Consider the following 20,951-nt stretch of genomic DNA (forward strand, 5'->3'; position numbering starts at 1 on the left):
CACAGGTTCTAGATGTGGTAGTTTATATGCTGTTGTGTATTCATCCATGCTGTACCGCATTTGTCCAGTAGTCACTGCCAAAGCATTCTGGGTATAGCAACAAGATTGTAAGGCTACTGTATTCCAAAATTACTAATATCTCCCAAAAAATGGCCCTATCAACTTGCTGTTTTCACTAGTCTGTTCCTTGACTAAAAATACATAAGTATGACAAACTGCAGCAGTCAGCTCTGTACAGATCTAGTGTGAATCTCGAGACACACATACACACACAGAGGCCACTTGGCTTTTATAATACAGATTACCTTTATATATCAATTATATGTTGTACATACTTTTTCCATCTATAGTATAGAGTTGGCTTTTTGTATATTTTAGTATTTATATGTAGTTTTACATATTGTCAATATTTTTTGGTACAATTTGTGTGATATTTTTGTACAGTCTTTATATAGTGATATTTTTGTACAGTGTTTTTATGCAATCTTTATGTAGTGATTTTTTTATACAGTCTTTTTATACAGTCGTTATATAGTGACATTTTTGTACAGTCTTTTTATACAGTCTTTATATAATAATAATAATAATAATAATAATAATAATCTTTATTTATATAGCACTTTTCATACATTAAAAACTGTAGCACAAAGTGCTTTAGATATCAGTTTAAAAATCAGTACCGCCCCCCCACCCACACCCACCCACACCCACCCACTCACCCGCACACACACATACACACACACGCACACACACACATATACATGCAAACCCACAAGCTCACACATACTTAAGAAGACTGGCTGAGCACGGGTAGACCAGAACAAAAATATAAAAGTAAAAGTAAAAGAGGAGGCGCTGTCTCAGGGAGCCGTCCGCACCAGGAGGCAGCCGCCGACCCCGGCAACCAGGCACCAGCGCCGCATCCCAACCAGTGGGAGAGGGCCAACTGGGACCCCCACCCACCAGAAAGGAGCGGACCTCAGTGAGAGAAGGCGCCACAGCCCCCGGAGTATAGTAATATTTTTGTACAATCTTTATATAGTGATATTTTTATACAGTTTTTATATAGTGATATTTTTATACAGTCTTTTTGCACCTTAAGTGTTTGGTGCTAAAACGAAATAGAGCTGCTCAACTGATTTTCATTGTTCTGTAACTTGCTCTGTAATAAAGTAAATTCTATTCTATTCTATTCTATTCTATTCTATTCTATTCTATTCTAACAAGCTGAAAAACTGCATATTGCCACCTCTCGTCGCAGAGACAACATGATTTCAACAATAAATCGATAACACTCTTGTACATATGGACGAGGACAAAGACAACAGAATAATGAAATGGCTGTTTATATAAAAGTCCTCACCATGAGTCTTATTACCTGAACACAATACAGACCATGTTCATTTCAGTAAATCCCATCACATATGTTCAGCTGTAAACCCAGGTGTGAACACTCCCAGGATGCATTGCAGGCTCCTTCAGATCCCGTCTCTCTGGACGCATTCAGAGGTGGACTGGGACACACGGGATCCACTCTCAGGAAAAGTGTCCAAGGATGGATCAGAGGACTGATTATTGAGCTGATGTTGTCTGTGAAAGTGAAACTCAGATATTTATGAGCGCTCAAACACTTGGGCATTTTTTCTTGCATCGTAGTGATGTGATTCATCCACTCCAGCCGCTGGTGAAGACAATCGTCTGAATTATTCATGACATCTTCCTCTTTATTCGTCTTCTTCTTTCTTTTACATGACTTTCATCTTGTTGCATCCTCTACATCATTTTTATTTTGTGCTTCTTTTAAATAACAAATACTAAATAATTTCAAGCTGCAAATAACTGCAGCTTTTACCAAAAAGCAGAATGATGATTTAACATTTATAATGATAATCATTAGTATCAGTGGAAAGTATAAATGGTGCCCGTGGTGATTTACATCCGTGATGGCAGCTGGATTTTTTTCAGTGTTGGCAGCGCTCTTCCTGTTTCTTCTGAGCCAACACATTAAGCCTGGCTAACACACCCTGCTAATTAAAACCTCCATCCACACACCCTATTACTGCATATGTTTGGAATGGCAGACCTTGTCCACTTTAATTATTCAGGAGGAAATTGAGGAGAAACTCTTGGATTACAGAATCTGGATGTAATGAGCCAAAAATCTGAGGCAGTTTTTTTGCTGAAGTTGACTCTTAATGTTCACATGTCCATCCACCCATCCGTCAGTTTCCATACATACATCCATCTGGTTAAGGCCGAACAGTGGTGTGTGTTGTCTTTACATCAGTTTGTGTACCTGCACAGCAGGTACAAGCACTTCCAGGTCCTGACTTCATCTGTCTCAAAGCCGTCCTGTTGTATCTGTTGTGCATGACTGAGCAGCAGAGGAGTCGCAGAGTTGGCGAGGACAGAGTTTCCTTTAACCCTCAGAGACACATTTGTATCAGAGAGTGTCAGGAGGTGGACTGATGAATCTGGTCACCGAGGCAAACTGAGATTCCAACACCACCACCACCACCACACCCGCTGTCTGCAGAGATGGGTGTGAAAGACGAGTCCGAAAACTGAGATGAACTTAGAAGACGTTCAAACCCGTCCCTTATCACATTTATCCACATTTCTGTTATGTTTAAACTGCAATGAAAAGTCTAAGCATCAAATATTGAGCTGCTGTTTGTATTTAAAGGTATTATTCTACATTTCATAGAGACTAAACAGTTCACTGAAAAATTAACCCTTTTAGGAAAATGTGCGTCTCTGATGATGTTTTATGGCATTCAGTTTACCGTAACTCCTGAACTGTTCTCAATATTGGCAAAATTCAAATGGCTTCAAACAGCCGGGGTTCAGAGTAGGGATAGACCATATATCGGCCGGCCAGTATATATTGACTTTTTTTAATATTGGCCATCGGCCATAATTTTTTTTTTGAAAGCCGATATTTGATCAGTATTAAAAATGTTGTAAGATATTTGATCAGGCACCTGTGTGGGCAGCACTTGAAGTTCAACAAATGTTAAGAGTACTATGTGTATGTGTATTAATAATTTCATGTATATTGCTGCACAAAAATCTTAACTATCTGAATGTTTCAATTGTATTTTATGGTCAATGTGCTTTGAAAAAAAGGCTTAAATATTGGCCTTAAATATCGTCTGTAGATATCGACCATAGGCTGACCAAATTTTTTAAAATCGGTGATCAGCCTTAGAAAAACCCATATCAGTCATCCTCTAGTTCGGAGCTTTTTATTGCTATATGGGTCTATCCGTACCAATCTGCATTACATTTTAGTGTCCCCATTACGCTGTAACATGCACAAAATACATGTTACCGTGTAACGGGGACACCAAAATGTAATGCAGATTAGTACGGATAGACCCATATTACATGTTCGGGCAGAGGTCTGCATTGGCTGAGGGGGAGGAGTGGAAGTGGGCAGAGCTGAGAGCAGCACAGTACAGTCACTGAGAGAAAGCTGGAAGATTTTTATTACTTTTAGCTGTGTTTTAGAGGTGAATTCTTGTGACTAATTGTATATAATAGTGATAATGCTGTTTTGGAGTGTTCTACTAGTGTGTTTTGCCGTGTTTTTGTTACGTTTTGCTGGGGGTTTTTTCACCTTTTTTCCTCACCATTTTATGTGTATTTTCCAGTTTGTATAGTTCCAGGGTGATTGTACAGGTCTTTGGTCTTTGTCCAAGTCTGGAATTTAGTGTGAAAGTGGAAAAAAGTTCCTCTCATAGTCGAATTTTAGTGTATGCTCAAAGGCATATAATCTTGTAAGATAAGAAATACATGAGGAAAGCAAATAAAAACACTTGATATGATTTCACTATCTGGGCAGTACTAGAATGATTCTAGTGAAACTTGTTTGTGTGATATCCATGCACTTTTGTGATTTTCATGTGTTTTGAAAATGTTTCTGTCAGTAAAACATAATTTATTGCAAACTCTGCATTCATACATTTATTAAAATGAACTTTTCTACTACACACGACAGGTACAATCTCAACGCAAAAAGTAGGAACGCCAGTATTCAAGTACAGAAAGTCAAGGTCTCGGGGGTAAAAACAGCAGTTTTGAAAAAGTCTGGAGATTTTATTTGGATAAAGAGCAAACACCCTGCAGTTCATTGATAGTTGTATTTTAGCTGTAAATATTATATAAATATGTATATTTATGTATAGATATATGTAAATCTATGCAGATCTATCCAGTGCATATACAGATGCAGTGTCTGTGTTTGAATCAGATGATGGATGTTTTTGTCAGTGAAATGAGGGGCTCTGTCTACAACTAGACAGAAAGTGAACACAGACTATCACACAGGGTAAACATGACTAGAAAGGAGTAAAAATAATAAGAAGAACATGGACACAAATGATCCACACAAACTAAAATGTTTGAGCAGATGTAAAATAGTTGGAAGTTTATTTCTACAGTCTCATAAAGTTTCATTCTGAACATTAACTGTTGTTTTGCATAATAGATATGTTAAACAATTCAAGTCAGTTTTTTGTTTTACTTTTTGCTGTAACACATTGTTTTAAGTATTTATTACATATAATAATGATAATTAATGGCTGCGTATTGAAAGTTAAGTTCTTCCTGAAAAACAGTCCAAAGGAATTGGCAAAAAAGACATTTTCTGACACTTTTTGCAAAAACAACAAAGAAATGTAGGCCTGTTGTAATGGGAGTCCTCAGGGTAAATGGAAAATGAATGACAGTTATTATTGGTTGCAGGTGACATAGACGACATGGAAAACATCTGGTTTGCGTCATGTAGCGTCACTCTTGTCAGTCACGTCAAGAAACTACACCAAGGTTTTATCACAGACCAACAGTTTTAAATGAATGAGTGAATGAATGAAGGCAAGAAAATGAACATAAGAAAAAATGGCTTGGGAACCTTTGTTTCAACAGTATTTTGTTGTTAATAAAACATCTAAAAGAAACTCCTTTGAGTCTTAAATCAGGTTGGCAGTGACATAAAGACATAAATACAGTAGAAACCACACTGAGTGAATGATCTCTCCAAGCTGATCAATATCAAGAGAGGATTCTAATAAATCTGTCATGGGTCTGTCAGCCTGAGACTCAGTTTTATTCAGGATAATCTGGTCCATTTACTCTGAACTGTCGCAGTGGTGGTTTGTTGATCTATTTCAGTACACTGTTATGTTCCTACGTACATGTTTTAATAAGAAATTCACAGTATCTCAGAATTAGAATTTTAACTGTGACAGTCTTTGTTACTTGCGTTTATGGCCTGATTGTCCGGCTGCAGATATGCAATGTTCTTTGTTTAAAACTGCAAAACCATCTTTTTTCTGACTTTTCAACCCATTGAAACAATACTTAAGGGAACATCAGTTTACTTCATGAGAATGTGGGTGTAATTTTATGTAAATTTTCTTGCAGATAAAATAACTTCAGAGTGTAGCAGCATCAGCCTTGGGTATGAAAACACTGTCGACTGATCATTATAAGTGAAATGGTTATTATATAACTTTGTGTACATGATTCTGTCCCAGGATTTTTAATCTATATACAGTAATAGATCTAGGACCAGATCCACATGTCTTTAGGGACCTTTCACCAGCCATTTGAGACTCATTAATCCAGTAATTAAAGTTAGGTTTAACTAAAGTTAACAACTGCTATGTTAATGTCAAGGCACTTGACAGTTGCTAAATTAATCCACAGCCGTTGTCACTGTTTGTAGTAGTAGTAGTAGTAGTTTCATTTTCTCATTCAGACATGTATCTCGTGGATATTCAGTTTTCACTATTTGGACATGTGTACAGGTCCACACTCAGTGTACTGGTCTCGGTTTGGGTTTTTATTGCTGTTTGTGTCTTTTGGCCTCTTGTCTGTTCACAACAATCATCTGACGTTTGTTCAGGTTACAGTAAAGATGCACAACCAAAAGCCCCCAGAAACACAACTACCATAACATTAACAATCACATGGACACCAACACGTTTGTAGATGTATATTATACTCTGACCGTTTTAAGAATGTAATGGGGGTATTAATAGTTTACATAACATGCAAACAGGTACATTAACAGCATATTCATTTACATTTTAACTGCTTAGTGGTCTGTTATTCAGTGGAGATGATCCTGATCCAGAAGATTTCCAAGTAATAACAACAAATCAGGGACTTCTTAATGAAAAGGCTTTGTCGTCATTATTACTTTTACAGTTGGCTGTAATGTCTCCCTAATGTGGTGGTTTGCAGTCGGGACATGCCCCTCTTTAGATAGATTATGGATTATACCGTTTGGCTTTTATCGCCCTGCGTAATGTGTTTCTTAATATCCAGTTGGTTTTTACGTGAGACAGACCTGTAATTGAGACAAAAAGTCAAGTGTGAAGAAAAACTGTGCCCAGCCTTGTTAAAATGCAGACTCAGGCCTTCTGCAGTCAGCCAGGCATTGCTGGAATGACTTAGATTTTAGAATAACTGGTGGTATTCAGCGTTTTTAGGAGCCACATGTTGTGTCGGCTCGTCCTTGAACCTCCAGTCGACCACCGGGCTCTGGGTGTGAACCGTAAACAGCTGTCGGAGTCCTAACTGAAGCCTCTCCTCTCATTTGTCCTCTTCTGGCCTTCCTCACACAGATTTATGACTGTCAGATTTTTTATTTTACTGCCAAAGCAAGGGCGCCGGAACCATCTGTACCTGCTACCACCATGAAAATTAATCTGCCTCCCTCCTCTCTCTCTCTCTCTCTCTCTCTCTCTCTCTCTCTCTTCACATCTCTGTGTCTCTCTCCCTTCTGTCCTCTGTGACTTTGTAGGTGTTCAGGGGGGATGGGAGATGATGGAGGACAAAGGCCCTCGTGTAGCCGACTACTTTGTGGTGGCTGGTCTGACGGATCCGTCCAAGCCGTTGGACCAGGAGATCCACTTCGACGACGTCTGCCACAAGACGGCCCGGCCCAAGGCTCCCATCACGGATGTTGCCGTGGTGATCCGCTCGCTGGGTGAAGAGGTACCGCCCGGATTCACCTGCATCGAGACCACGCCCACCGGCCTGTCAGCTGACCTGAACAACGGCGGCCTCATGGCGCCGCAGATCTTCCTCTGCTACAGACGAGGGTCGAGACAAACCACCGCTGACTGACCTGGGGTGAGTACCAGAGTCTAGATCCAGCTGTTTTCAATGTTGTTTGATTGATCTGCAGAAGTATTAAAGGTCTTTATTGAGGATTCATACTTACATATATACATATATCCAGAGTAGGGATGCACGATATTGGAAAAAAGTGACATTGCGAAATATATTGCGATATGAAAAAATACTTAGGAGGATATAATAGCTGTGTGGTGCCGATGTAAATGGTCAAACATATTAGTTGTGTTTCCTCTCGTTGTGCCAACAGGTGCAAGAAACTGTCGACACAGAACACGTGTTTCAGTTTCATCCTTCTTGTAGCTGAAATAATTCCAGATAACTGACGTTGCTTTTCTTTTTGGCACCAAGTCTTTGTTTTTGGTGATTTTCTCTTGTTCATTGCTCATTTTTCAATGTTGTTTCCAGCGACTCATTCCATGTGCAGGGGTGTGGTCTGCTTTGGCAAACTGATTAAGAACGATTGTGATTGGTAGATCACTGCGCAGTGTGTGTCAGGTACCCAGGTTGAATTAGATCAGAACATGTTGAGTTCATTTACCTCCATTGCAGAATCTGTGATGTGACTATTATGCACATGTACTTTCTGATGACGATGCTCAAACAATATATTGTGCAGCTCTAATCCAGAGACGGGAGTACAATAATAGTTATTGATGGTATGTTATAATTTGTTCAATAGTTTGCTAACTGACCCATTCTTTTTTATGGACTGTACACATTAGCTAATTAGCCAAGTCATATAAAACTGGGGTAGGACAATGTAAGCTCAGCTTCGGACATAAAGTGTTGTTAAAGAGCCACAATGAAATAGTTGTACATTGTGTGACAGTTTTTTTTGGTTAACGTATTGCCTTCAAAATTCTGTCGTGTTCCATTTAAATTTGTAATTTCTTTTTACCTTTTGTTCGCCTTTATATTTTATTAGATTTTATATATATCTATATATGTTCAAAATAAAGTTTACCATTATCGCATATGTGAAAAATCACCTAAAGTTTTCATCAGAATGTAAAGATGGCAGTGTATTGGATTGTACAGATATGAAGTGAATTCATTTCCAGTGAGGGACCGAGTGATTTACGTGACCACTAGAGGGAGTGGTGAGTGAATCTGCCGGTCTCCCATGGTGATGAAAACTAATGCCACAGGGCTCAAAGCATCAGAAAGTGACAAAATGGTGTGAGAACCATGAAGAAACAACTTATATCATGGGTGAAAGTGAGTCAGTGATAAAAGCTGAAATGCTGTTGTTGTTTCCACTGGACTCAGCTGTAAATGTAAAGAATGGAGTTTGATGGTTAAATGTCAGTGTTTCTGCTACACGGATGAGTTTGATTCTGAGGCTTATGAAGGTATGAAGTTATTATGGGATGTTATTATCATTGCTAAGTTGCTGTGTGTTGATCCATGGTTCAGACTAAACTGTGAGAGCTCTGACCTTGTTTGTTGGATTCAAACAGATCTTTACTTCAGCTACTGACAACACAAACCCAACAGAAAACAGGTGATAAGTGGTTTTACTGTGGCTGTTTTCAGTCTAAAAACAGAGCTAAGCTAACAGAGCTATAATGTAAACTATCAGCTGATGCAGCACGTGAAGATGATAAGAGACAGTGTTATTTTGAGCAACTGTTAAAATAAGAATCTGTGTTTTAGTTTGAAGAACAAAACTTGCTGATACCATAATACAGATGTGTTTAAACGATGAGATATACTTTATTCAGTGGCTGATCCAGTCTGTGGATACATTGGGTTGATTCGTTGGTGGTTTTGGTTCTAAGTGTGTTCTGGTGCCAGACTGACCCCTAGTGGTCAGAGTTTGGAAAATGGATACTATATACAGGGTTCATACGGGTGCTTGAAATCCTTGAAAATGCTTTAATTTCAATGTTGTGTTTTCAAGGTCTGAAAAGTGCTTGAATTTTAGTTTAAGTGCTTGAAACTATAAAACTGTGATGTGATTTATCTATTTATTGATTTTTAATATGAACTCAGACCAAAGCTACTTACAGAGAGGTGATACAGTTTGAAGTAGAAAAGCACTTGGAAAGCGCAGCCCTCCACAAAGGCTGATCAGCCCCCCCCCCCCGATCACCACCAAAATTTAATCATTCCTTGTACCAGTATCAACATTTCCTGAAAATTTCATCCAAATCTGTCCATAACTTTTTGAGTTATCTTGTTAACAGACAGACAAACAAACAAATAAACCCTGATGAAAACATAACCTTCGCTGTTCCTTGGTGGGTGTAAAAATAAAACTTGATGTCAAAAAAGAGAACTAGCGGGTATTCTCAGGTCAACTCCTTTTGCTCAGTGCAAGTGTGTCTGAAAAACGCCAAGTGGTTTCATTATTTGGATAAAACTTTGTGTTCTTGTAATTTCTAAACTATTTGCTATTATGAAACATAATTTTGGATGTTTATAGCATAATACAATGGACATCACTGTGATAAAAAGTGAAAAAAATAACCATGAGTATATGTATTCCTGTAGATATGGATTTTACCAATGAGGTGATGTGCTGGAAAAATTTGAAAATGACCCTTAAAAGTGCTTAAAAAGTGCTTGAATTTGACCTTGAAAATTGTGTATGAACCCTGTATATAGAACGGCTTTAAAACTAATCTGGTCCTCTATGGCAGGGATTAAAGTTCTCCGTCACCACGACGGATTTCCGTCAAATGGAAAAATTGAAGGGGGAAAAAAGTCATATTGAAGTAACTTCCCCACGTGTTTCGCGGAGTCCAGTCAGCACCGCGATGCTGTCCTGGGTCTGCTGTCCTGGGTCTGCAGGTGTTTAACACAGGCACGCCACGCACAGGGGGCTGATAGGTTTAACAGTGATGATAATAAGATGACTTCTTTATTTTTATGTCGGGAGGAGAGATTGATGACTATTTATCTTTGGAAGGAAACGCTGCTCATTCTGTGCCTCAGAAACACATGGACAAGTTCAGCTTTACCGAAGTTCAGCCTCCAGACGCTAACTTTAGTTTAGTGCTAACAAGTAGCTTTCATTATGAAAGAACCACAGCGAAAAGGGAAGAAGACAGAACTGATCTACATGTACCTTCATGTTTGGGTTCATAGCTTATCTCCCCTTGCCGGTATATGACTAGTGTGTGTGTTTGTGTGTATGTGCCCTTCCCGTGCGTGCGGCTGTGCGCGCCGCAGCCTTAAGCTCCATCTCAAACTGTGCGAATCAGTCGTACAGTCAGGCTCACGATTCCTGTTCTCACACTGCACGGACCGACGCTCGTATGCGACCTGACTGCTCACACTGTAGGACCATACACCACAGGACACACCACACGTTCGAGTGTTGTATCCGGAAATACAACGTTAAAATACCAAGGAATCCGTAAAAGTGCATATAGACGATTGTGTATTGGCATGAGCCACGAAATGGTAGTGCTAAACAAAAACCAACGAGCTGCTTTGGTAATATGTGCCATTATCTGCGGGGAATCAAAAAAGAAGAAAAGACAACGATGTGTTTGGTGCAGGTATTGGTTGGCCAGACGTGGACAGTATGGGCTGTCATCCTACAGCAGGAACTAGAGGTAAGCTGCAAAAGCTAAACTGCACTAGGACAACAGCCAGCTACTGTTAGCTTGTACGCTACTGTACGCATCTGTGTTCGCGCATGCACAGTGTGAGAATTTGAGGCACATCGGCTCGTGGCACTGCTTTGACAGTACGATACACTCACGAGGAGCGAGCAGGATTTCAAACAGCTCCGTTTTCCTTGCGAACACACGATTGCTGGTCGTGAGGTGGTCGTGGGGTGCTAATCGCTTCTCTTTACCCCATGTACACTGCACGAAGCACGACACACGATTAGAGGCACATCTGGCCCGATCCCAGAAATAGTCGCACGAGTGAGAAATCGTCTCTATATTGGTGGGAGGGGGTTGTGGACGCAGGTCTGACGACGTACAGATTATTTTGGCTAGCATATACGACATCATGGACACGTTTGTAGAGGAAGGTGCTGAAGTGGTAACTATTGAGAGATGCGTGAAAAATAGATGTAAAAATAGATCCGGAATGACCAAGCTTGGAACTTTTGGTTTCAGTGCCAAAAAGCAGAAAAAATAAAAGATTAGTTGGTTAGGGTTACATTTACACAGACATTTTCCCCAAAATTCATGTGCTGTTGGAGTTGGAGTTATGTTTTAGGAGTTCCTAAATTGTTAAATAAAAAGTTTTTCACTCATTTTTTGCAGTAAGGTTTTCTTCTAAGTATTCTCACTTGCTTCAAAGGTTTTCATACCCTTTAAAACTAACCAGAGAGCACCAAAATTGACCTGAAGCTTTAAAAATTTTCTGGGGGAGGACCCCCAGACCCTCCACCAATACCACTCATGACATTTTTTCTATCCATGTTACTAATCTTCTACACCTGTACACTCTCCCATTCAGTGTGTTTTACAGTATTGCCAAATTTGACTATATAAACGTGTACGCTATAGTAGTATTGTAGTGCATCATTTTTAATAGTGGCCAATGATATTGACCAGAAGAAAATTTTCAGTCAGATGAAAAATTTTTGCTTTAATCCCTGCTCTATGGGTTGTTCTACCCAACAGTTCCAGTAGTAAAACCAAGGTGAAAGAAGTCCTGATTTAACTGAGTCGTAGTTCATTTTAATGACACAGTCCAAACTTTTGGATGTTACAGCTGGAAACTGTCTGCCTTTAAATAGAAGATGAAGAAGTGTCTGAGTAACTGTAATAAGGTGATTGGACCTTTTATTTCCCTAGAGACACAGCTGCTGACAGACACTAACGAATCAAACCAAAGTTGTCTTTTCACTCTGATAATGAGTTCTGCACCATTGACTGCAATAAATTAAATTTACCGCACGTTGGCTTTGAGTTGATCATCCACGTACTAAACAGAAACAGTGACAGTGATAAAATCAGGAATTATGGTTGAATGTTTACGATCTCCAGCAGCTCAATGAGTACCTAAGTCATTATTTTTCTTGACAGTTCAGTTTTCCCTCCTGTATGTGAGCTGTTCAGTTCTGTTTGACAGTTTCTATTATTTTGAGAACTTTGTGGAAAAAATGAAATGATAACAGTGATTGTTTTCTTGTAGTAATAACTTTCATGTGTTTTCCTCAAAGCTGAGATGTGGATGTAGAAATGTTTTTCAGCCTATCTTTATCACCCGAACTTTCCTTTAAATGTGTTCCTCTCAATTTTAGCTTCTCTATCTAAACTTGGCTGGGTTATCGTCTGTGTATAACTTGTGCAGTTTTCAATCTGGTTTTAAGCCTATTTCTGTACAATTTGTGAAGCATGTAGCTCCTTCTGTAAATTACAGGTTTTTAACATGTTTGTAGGAGATTAAGTTATTTCTATGTAATTTATCTCGGGCTTCTCAGGAGGAACTGTTGACTCTGAGGGAAAATTACAACCAAACAACAAAACCACACCTAAAATAATCACCTGGTTGCTGGAGTTGTTCTTGGTCTAATTTTTGCAGCTCCCCATGAACAGTTTGACAGAATTTCATTAAACTTGACACAAATATCCTTGTAGGTGCAAAGATGAACTGATGGTAACCAGAGGTGAAAGATCAAGCTTCTTTAACCTTGCATCCATCCATTCTCAGGAAGAAAATATTTCCTTAACGCCCGGAGGGAGTTTCTTGACATTTCATCTACTAATGTTCACTTAGGTGGCTCAAGGATGAAGGATTGTGTTTTCAGCCAAAGGTCATTGTGACTTCAGAACACATGTTTGGTTGTTTTCTGCTGTTAAATGAGAACTGCAGAATAGCCTATGATGTAAGGATATTTATTGATTAACGACTCTGAATTAGGTGTTTAATGAGATTGTCCAGACTTTTCCACTTATCCAGTCTCTAATAAAGTTAACAATAGGGATGTAAACAATCGGCTATCAATTAATTGTCGATAAGAATTTGCTCGATTAAATTATTAACTGTCGATTAATTGCCCTTTTCCACAACGGGATTTGTGGTGTCGACAGTAAGGGGCGTCACTGCCCAAACTCGGCTTCGTCGCTGAAGTTGATTAACGGGGGGAGTCACTCTGTCCACACCTGTCTGAAGGCTGCCGGTTTGTCCGCGCTGTGACGCCACGGCTGGGATAACTGGTCATCGAACTGGATCATGGGTTAGGGCAGTGTTTTTCAACCTTGGGGTCACCTGAAATTTCTAGTAATTGATAAAAAAAAAAATAGAAACCTACTAATAAAAAATATATGGTGAGTGAGAGAGATGATCCAAATCCATAAAAGACATGACAAACTGTGAGTCTGAAACTGAAGCACTGTGGTTCTGTTTATCTGTCAAATGTTCATTGTGGTCGGTTTCAGATGCTGCAGCTCTCTCATAATTCATAGTTTGAGGTCTTGTTTGTTCAGTATTAATTTTCAGCCTTGTAAATCCAAGCTGAACTGACTGTTCATATCCTGACCAAGGAAAATCAAATTCTCACTTTGTGCAGTAATCTACACCTGGCTTTTCTGCCTCCGTCCATAATAATATATGTTATACAGACTAAATGTCATCTAAAATTAATGTTTATTTGCAACATAGTAGAGCAAACTATTACATGATCAAAACAAATTTATTTTAGCAAAAAAAATGTCTCCGTTTTGAATGCCTGGGGTCACCAGAAATGTGTGATATTAAAATGGGGTCACGAGCCAAAAAGGTTGGGAACCACTGGGTTAGGGTTACGTTATCACCGCTGAAATCTCGCTGCATCGTGTCAGGTAGTGATGCAAAGTCAGAAATGCCCATTTCTTCTAAACTGCCCCTCTTCAGATCCATGTATTTTATTGAATTTCTCTGTTGAATTTCTGTAGTTTTACTCCATAAATGTCATTGTCTGTACTGTATCCAATGGTTCAATAAATCAGTCATTAAGGAAAATGACATGCTTTTTTTCATGAAGTATATAAACAATATTTAGCTTTTATTCTTATAGACCCTATCGAAGAAATTCAGGTTCTCAGGAAAATCGCCACGTATCAATTAATCGTTAATCAATCGATGAGGTCAACCAACTAATGATTAATGGATTAATTGATAATTGCATCCCTAGTTAATAATATTTAGTTTTTAGCAAATTTGTCAGTTGTATCTTCAAGGTGATGATATGTGAAGATCAGTCTGGTATTGCCTTATTCCTGTTGGACTATTATTACCATTGCTGTGTCTAAAAATCACAAACAGCATTAGTACTCGTCCATTCAGCTATATGTTACTGATTTGACTCAGTACAGTAATGAACAGTCGATGTAATGCTGTCGTCATTAACACTCTGCTCTCTACATAATAAATCTCTGCCTTGCTTGTTGTCACTGCTGCTCTTTCCAGTGAGAGGGCTGAGTATTGGTTTCGGTGGATCCTTCTGATGTCTTTTCTAAAAGGTTTAGTGTAGTGGTTCAGTCAGCAGTCGCCCTGTCTCGCAGCTGTTGCTCACTGTGGATTTGCAGCAGAAAGGTGAAACGTTGTGCAGATCTGTTTGACTCCTCGGTCGAGTCTTTTGAGCCAACGGACCTCGGCGGTGTTTGTTCAGGGCTTTCACACCTCCGGCTGGCAGAGGCAGCGGTGACAGGGCTGAGAGGCCGATAGTGGTGTCTGACTCTGCACACCGCTCTGCTTATCAGGCACTGACACCGACACTCTGCTCACACCGGATCAGCAGCTTCAGCGCCACAAATCACACAACTGCACTTTACACACACTAATGGGAAGTGTGTGTACATGTGGAAGTCAAAAATAAACATAATCTACACTCATTACATATAAAATAAAAGGTTTTATGTTTCAGTTTCGATAATTACAGCCCACAACTAAAAAAAAAAAACAGAAAAAGTACATGTAAAAATATCAGATTATTTCATTTAACCTGCTTCTTTATACCTAAAAAGTGGGTTAATTCACTCTATGTGGGACTATGAAGACTGACGAACTACATATTTTGGAACTGTACAAAAATAACACTGCAGTGCTAACGTGATCATGTAACTATTTAATTCATTTTGGGTTATGACATTCTAAATGCCTGCATGATGATTTATGTTGGAAACACTGCAGATGTTGTAATGAAAGAAGATAAAAGTCCTTATTTGACTAAGGTTTTCATCAGGATTTGGCCTGATGTGAACAATCCAAAGACACAGAGACAACACTTTAAACAAAAAATGGAAAAATTTAACATTTATAAGTAACACTGAGATGACCTTATTGGAGTAAATATTAAACCATACTGCTTTATAGATGTAGAGCTACAGTACAGTAGATCAACATCCAACACAACTGGTTATGTTGTATGTTTTATTGTTGTATTTGTCTGTTTACACATATTTTAGAAAATTTCTTCAACCTTTGCAGGGGATTAAAAATGTTTCATTTCAAGTTTAAGTAAATAACTATTTCTGCATCTTAAATACCAGGAATCTCTATGTGCTTGAGTTTACACTCCCACAGTCATGGTGAAGACAACTAACTTTTAATGAGGATAAGCCTCACAAGATCACAGCTGAATGGGCTGGATGTTCAGAGTCTGGATCGAAACAGATTTGTACTCGACTGGAAGGAAAAGGTGGACAAATAACAATGATGGCCACAGCCTGGAGGAGATTTCCAAGAACAGATGATTCAAGAACTTGGTGGAGCTTCACAAAGTGTGGACTGAGGCTGAAATCAGAGCATCAACAACCACCAGCGTACAGATGAGTTGATGGTCCATCCAACTCTACTCACATGAACCCAATAGAGAATGTATGTGGTCTTGTCAAGAGGATGAGAGACACTAGACCCACTAATCCACATGAGCTGAAGGCCATTATCAAATTAACCTGGGCTTCCATAACACCTCAGCAGGTCCACAGACTGATCACCTTCATGTCCATTTATACAGTAATTTGAACAAAAGGAACTCTGACCAAGTCCTGAGTTCATAAATGAACATATGTCTCATCTTCTGAAATATTCTTATATTTTGAGATTTGAATTTGAGTTTTCATGTGCTACAACCATCAAAACGGCTTTGAAATATTTCACTTTATGTGTAATGAGTCTAAATTATGTGAAAGTTTTTAGTGCTTGAATTAAACCATAGCAAATGTACAAATTTTGTCACTAACTGCAGTTTTTTTGCCTGTCTTTCAGAGTTCTGTATGAGTGGAAGGAGCGTCTGAAGCAGGGCTGTCACCTCATACAGACCACGCCCTCAGGACGTCCTGCCAACATCAGCGGCAACTCGTCCCAGAGGATCTACGTCACATACCGCCGGGCGCCAGAGAGCCAACCGCACGCTGCTCTGGCCGTGACCGACATCTGCATCATCATCCCGAGCAAAGGAGAGACACCTCCACACACCTTCTGTAAAGTGGAGAAGAACCTCAACAGCAGCATGGTGAGACTCACATCCATGGAAAAACTTCACACCTGTCACACAGCGTCACATCATCTGTCAACAGTGTCACATCATCTCTCAAACAAACATCACATCATCTGTCAAACAGTGTCACATCATCTGTCAAACAGCGTCACATCATCTGTCAAATAGTGTCACATCATTTGTCAAACAGCGTCATATCATCTGTCAAACAATGTCACATCATCTTTTAAACATCACATCTTCTGTCAAAAAGTGTCACATCATTTGTCAAACATCGTCACATCATCTGTCAGCTTCACATTATCTATTAAACAACGTCACATCATCTATTAAACAGTGTCACATCATATATTGAACATCACATCATCTATAAACAATGTCACATCATCTGTCAAACAGCTCACATCATTTGCCAACAGCATCACATCATATATTAAACGTCACATCATCTATTACATGTCACATTATTTGTCAAACAGCATCACATCTGTCAAACACGTCACATCATCTATTAAACAACGTCACATCATCTATTAAACAGCATCACATCATCTATTAAATAGTGTCACATCATCTATTAAACCTCACATCATCTGTCAAACAGCATCTCATCATGCTGTCAAACAACATCACATCATCTATTAAACAATGTCACATCATCCGTCAACAGCGGCACATCTTGTGAATAATAACACCTCTGTCCAGTGTCATGTCTGTCAAATGTCACCTCTGTCAAACATTAGATCCAGTATCTGCTTTGTTTTGTGATGATGAGCTGAACTCTACAGAAAGCTGTTTTAATGCATCAGCGGTACACAGATTAGACCCACCAGGCCCAACGTTTTCATACTCATATGTGATCTTTCTCTTTGCTTTGTCAATATGATGGTGCGTTGGACCACCCAGTCTCAGCCAGAGGGATGTACATAATGGTAATTGCTGTATCTAAGAATAAATACAAGTTCAGCTGCCATATGTGTATATATATATATATATATATATATATATATACACTCTACAAACCACACTTACAAACAACCCAAACTGACAGGAGTGATGTCATTTTGTTGGCTGCTGTTATTTTGTGTTTAACTCAGGCTAAGATTTGCCTCTCAGTGTGGTATGTGTTGAACTCCCTTTATTCAGTGTTTGACTTAATTGGTTTGAGTTAGTATGAGACACACATCAACAGGAAAACTGTGTCTCAGCTGTCCAACAGGACCTCAGGATGTCTTTAACACTGTTTGGATTGCTTTAAACTCTTTTTCTGTCTCAAACTCGGTATTTACACTGTTGAATACATTGCTATCGTTGTCTTATGATCCCCCGACACACACTTAGACTTGCCAATGCTGTAAACATCCACACTGGGTCGTCTTTGTCCGAGTTTGGCATCGCTTCAGAAGACCTCCCCCTCGAGAAACTCTGCATTAGTATGTTTTCTCTTCTGTGACAATCGTTTGTGAGAACCATTTGTGTTTTTGGTCTTTGAAGTGAAGACCTGACCTACAACTCTTGAGTTTTCATAACTTTTATTTTAGTAAAAATAGCTGAGAAAATATTCCATCTTCCATATTCCATGTGCTGCAGTGTAGTCAGTGTTTGCTGTTATGATGCATTTTCCTGCTGTAGATCTGTTTCTGCACAAGCATCAGTATTTCTACTTGAGTAAAAGTAGAAGTTCAGTTTCTTTTTTTCTGAAATGTACCAGTTCTGAGTGGTTTTGACACTGTGGACAGGTGTAAAGTCCTGCTGGAAAAGGTCATCTCCATAGAACTTTGAGCAGAAAGAAGCATGACGTCTCTAAAATCTCCAGGTTGAGTGCTGTGTTGACCTTGGATTTAAAAACCCCAGCGGACCAACACCAGTAGATGACATGACACCCCAAATCATCCCTGACTGTGGAGACTTAACACTGGACTTGAAGAAACCTGGATTCTGAGCCTCTAAACTCTTCACCCAGACTACAAGTGAAATGTAAAATGTACTTTGTTTAGCAGTGTCTGGACTCTAGGAATATGACTCCTGTAGTCCATGTCCTGGACTTGTATGTTCCTGGTGGTTCTGGATGTTCTGCCTCTGGTGTCAGTCCACTCTTTGGGCCTGATAAAAAAGTGCGCAAACTTGACTGCGCATGCAAAAACATGTTGAAGCTTATCTGCTAATAGGATGCACCAAGGGTTGCGTCTCTCAAATGGGCAAAATAACTCACGCAACCCATTTAGTGTGTTTGCCTTGATGAATGGGCCTTTTTGCCAGAACGTGCAAAATTACAGGGAGGAGTAGATGCTAGGGCTGTGCAATTAATTGAAATTCAATTACGATTTCGATTATTACACGCAACGATTACAAAAATTATGTAATCGAGAAAAAACGATTATTAATTTTGAGTCGTTTTAATTCACGCGCACGCAAGCTACCATGAGCTGCTCTGCCCCGCCCCCCTCTAAGCTACTGCTGCCTGCTAGCCGGCAGGTCCACCCCAAGAGGAAAGTTGGACCTAGTGGTCTGGAAAAATGGCAGGAGAATCACAGCAGAAGTGCTTGGTAAACAAAAAAGGCAAGTCCAGTTCAATTGTATGGAATCACTTTGGGTTTGATGAAGAAGACGAAGAGCAAAAACACATCACGTGCAAAAAGTGTTTCGTAGTTGTGTCCGCACCGACCGCTAACACAACAAACCTTTGTAACCATCTAAAGTTTAACCACCGCGACCTTTATCATAATCTTATGAAAAACTAAAACGCATAAAAACAACTTCGTCCGCAATGCAATCTTCAGTCTCCGAATCTCTTTACGCTGCAACTCCCGTATTAACCTAACCCTAACCCGTATAACCCTAACGTGCGTCTTCTAGATGGCTGATGTATACATAAGGCCTTAACTGAAACCTTACGGCACGCTACTGAATTTACTATGTTTCATACTACATTGAACATACTTAAATTTATAATTTGCACTTTACGTGAGGTTTTTTTTTTATTATTGCTACAGTTCTATGGCAAGTCTATAGCAGTTTAATTCCAGTGCACTATTTATTTACAAAAGGAAACATACTTGAATTTACAGTATACTTATTTGCATTCAAAGATTTTTTTGTTTCATACAAAAGTGAACATACTTTGTTTTAGTGGTTAAAAGCTTTATTTATGTTTAAAGAGTATATTTTACATTGCTTTGCAAGAAAAAAATAAACAACTTTAAGGTTAAAAAATAATCGTTTTTAATAATCGTGATTTCAATTATTGCTAAAATAATTGTGATTTTTTTTCTCCTATAATCGAGCAGCCCTAGTAGATGCAGATATTTATTTGGCACGCAAAATGTGATTTACCAAACCTGAAACTGATTGTGGTGGCTGATTTTGCGTCTACATTTAGCATGTCTGAAAGGCAGTTTTTAACTGGCACTGCTTCACAGGAAGCTAGCTGCAGTTGTTGTGGTGAGGAGGCGACATAGGCCCAACCAAAGGCAACACAGAGAACCAATCTGTTCTGATCACGTCAACATTTATGGAATGACAGAAGAAAAAATAACATAGACGTATGTCCTACCCAGCAACACCACTTTAGAACTTCTAGATGAACTCGGGGATGATTTGGGTCCAGTCGCAAGGACAAGTCATCAGTACCTTCTATGACTAAACTCCTTCAACGTTACATTTCCTTGCATCTGGATCATTCCAGCGCACTGTTGCCGTTAGTGCTGGCTATCCCAGAACAGTTTTTCCAGCATACTGTCTCCATGACAACAACCAGTAACACATGCAAAATCCTCAATTAAATAGGGCGGTATCCAAGACTTTGACATGCTGTCATTTGCACAGGCAATCTTAGTTGATCACCCACGACCCGCAGATCAATAGCACATGCATTTTTAGCGTGAGCAAGCAAATTTGCGCCTGTTATTTGCAATCTTAGTAAATCAGGCCCATTGTGAAGCTCTTTCAAATTTTTGAATCTCCTCTTCTCGACAATCTCCCCCAGGCTGTGGTCATCCCTGTTGCATCTCTTAGAAGGAGGAAATGGTTGAAAATCTCCTGGTATTTGATGGAACCCAGGTGGACCTACACCAGCAGATGATATGACACCTAAAACCATCCCTGACTGTACTGAACTGAGCCAGACTGTTCCTGAAATATAAGGAGTAGAAATTGCAGTACTTAAAATTTGGGGGGTAAAAACAAAAAAGAACATGTAATACCAACTTTCCTTTTAACTTAAAAAAACAGGGCTTTTGTCAGTTTTGTGTTGACACAGTCTCCACTGAATCCAAGAAGGGTTTTAGCTTGTTTATTCAGCTTTGGGACAAGTATTTATGAGGATTTATTGATTGTAATCAACATGATAAATAGAAATCAACACATTTGGAGGAGCACATTTTTTCTGTACAGGAAGGAGATG

At 39.2% G+C, this 20,951-nt stretch overlaps 1 protein-coding gene across 1 annotated transcript in view; it reads left to right on the forward strand.

The window, feature by feature from the left end:
• Positions 1-16,568, forward strand: part of LOC115437842 (C-myc promoter-binding protein-like) — a 48,245-nt gene extending 31,677 nt beyond the window's left edge. Inside the window, exons 2-3 of the mRNA XM_030161199.1 lie at positions 6,815-7,146; positions 16,318-16,568. Of these exons, the coding sequence (XP_030017059.1) occupies positions 6,835-7,140 (306 nt within the window). The 5' untranslated portion in view covers positions 6,815-6,834 and the 3' untranslated portion in view covers positions 7,141-7,146; positions 16,318-16,568. The remainder of the gene's footprint in view (positions 1-6,814; positions 7,147-16,317) is intronic.
• Positions 16,569-20,951: the final 4,383 nt, after the last annotated feature.

Source organism: Sphaeramia orbicularis, chromosome 3 (assembly GCF_902148855.1).
Source record: "Sphaeramia orbicularis chromosome 3, fSphaOr1.1, whole genome shotgun sequence".
NCBI classification, from domain to species: Eukaryota; Metazoa; Chordata; class Actinopteri; order Kurtiformes; family Apogonidae; genus Sphaeramia; species Sphaeramia orbicularis.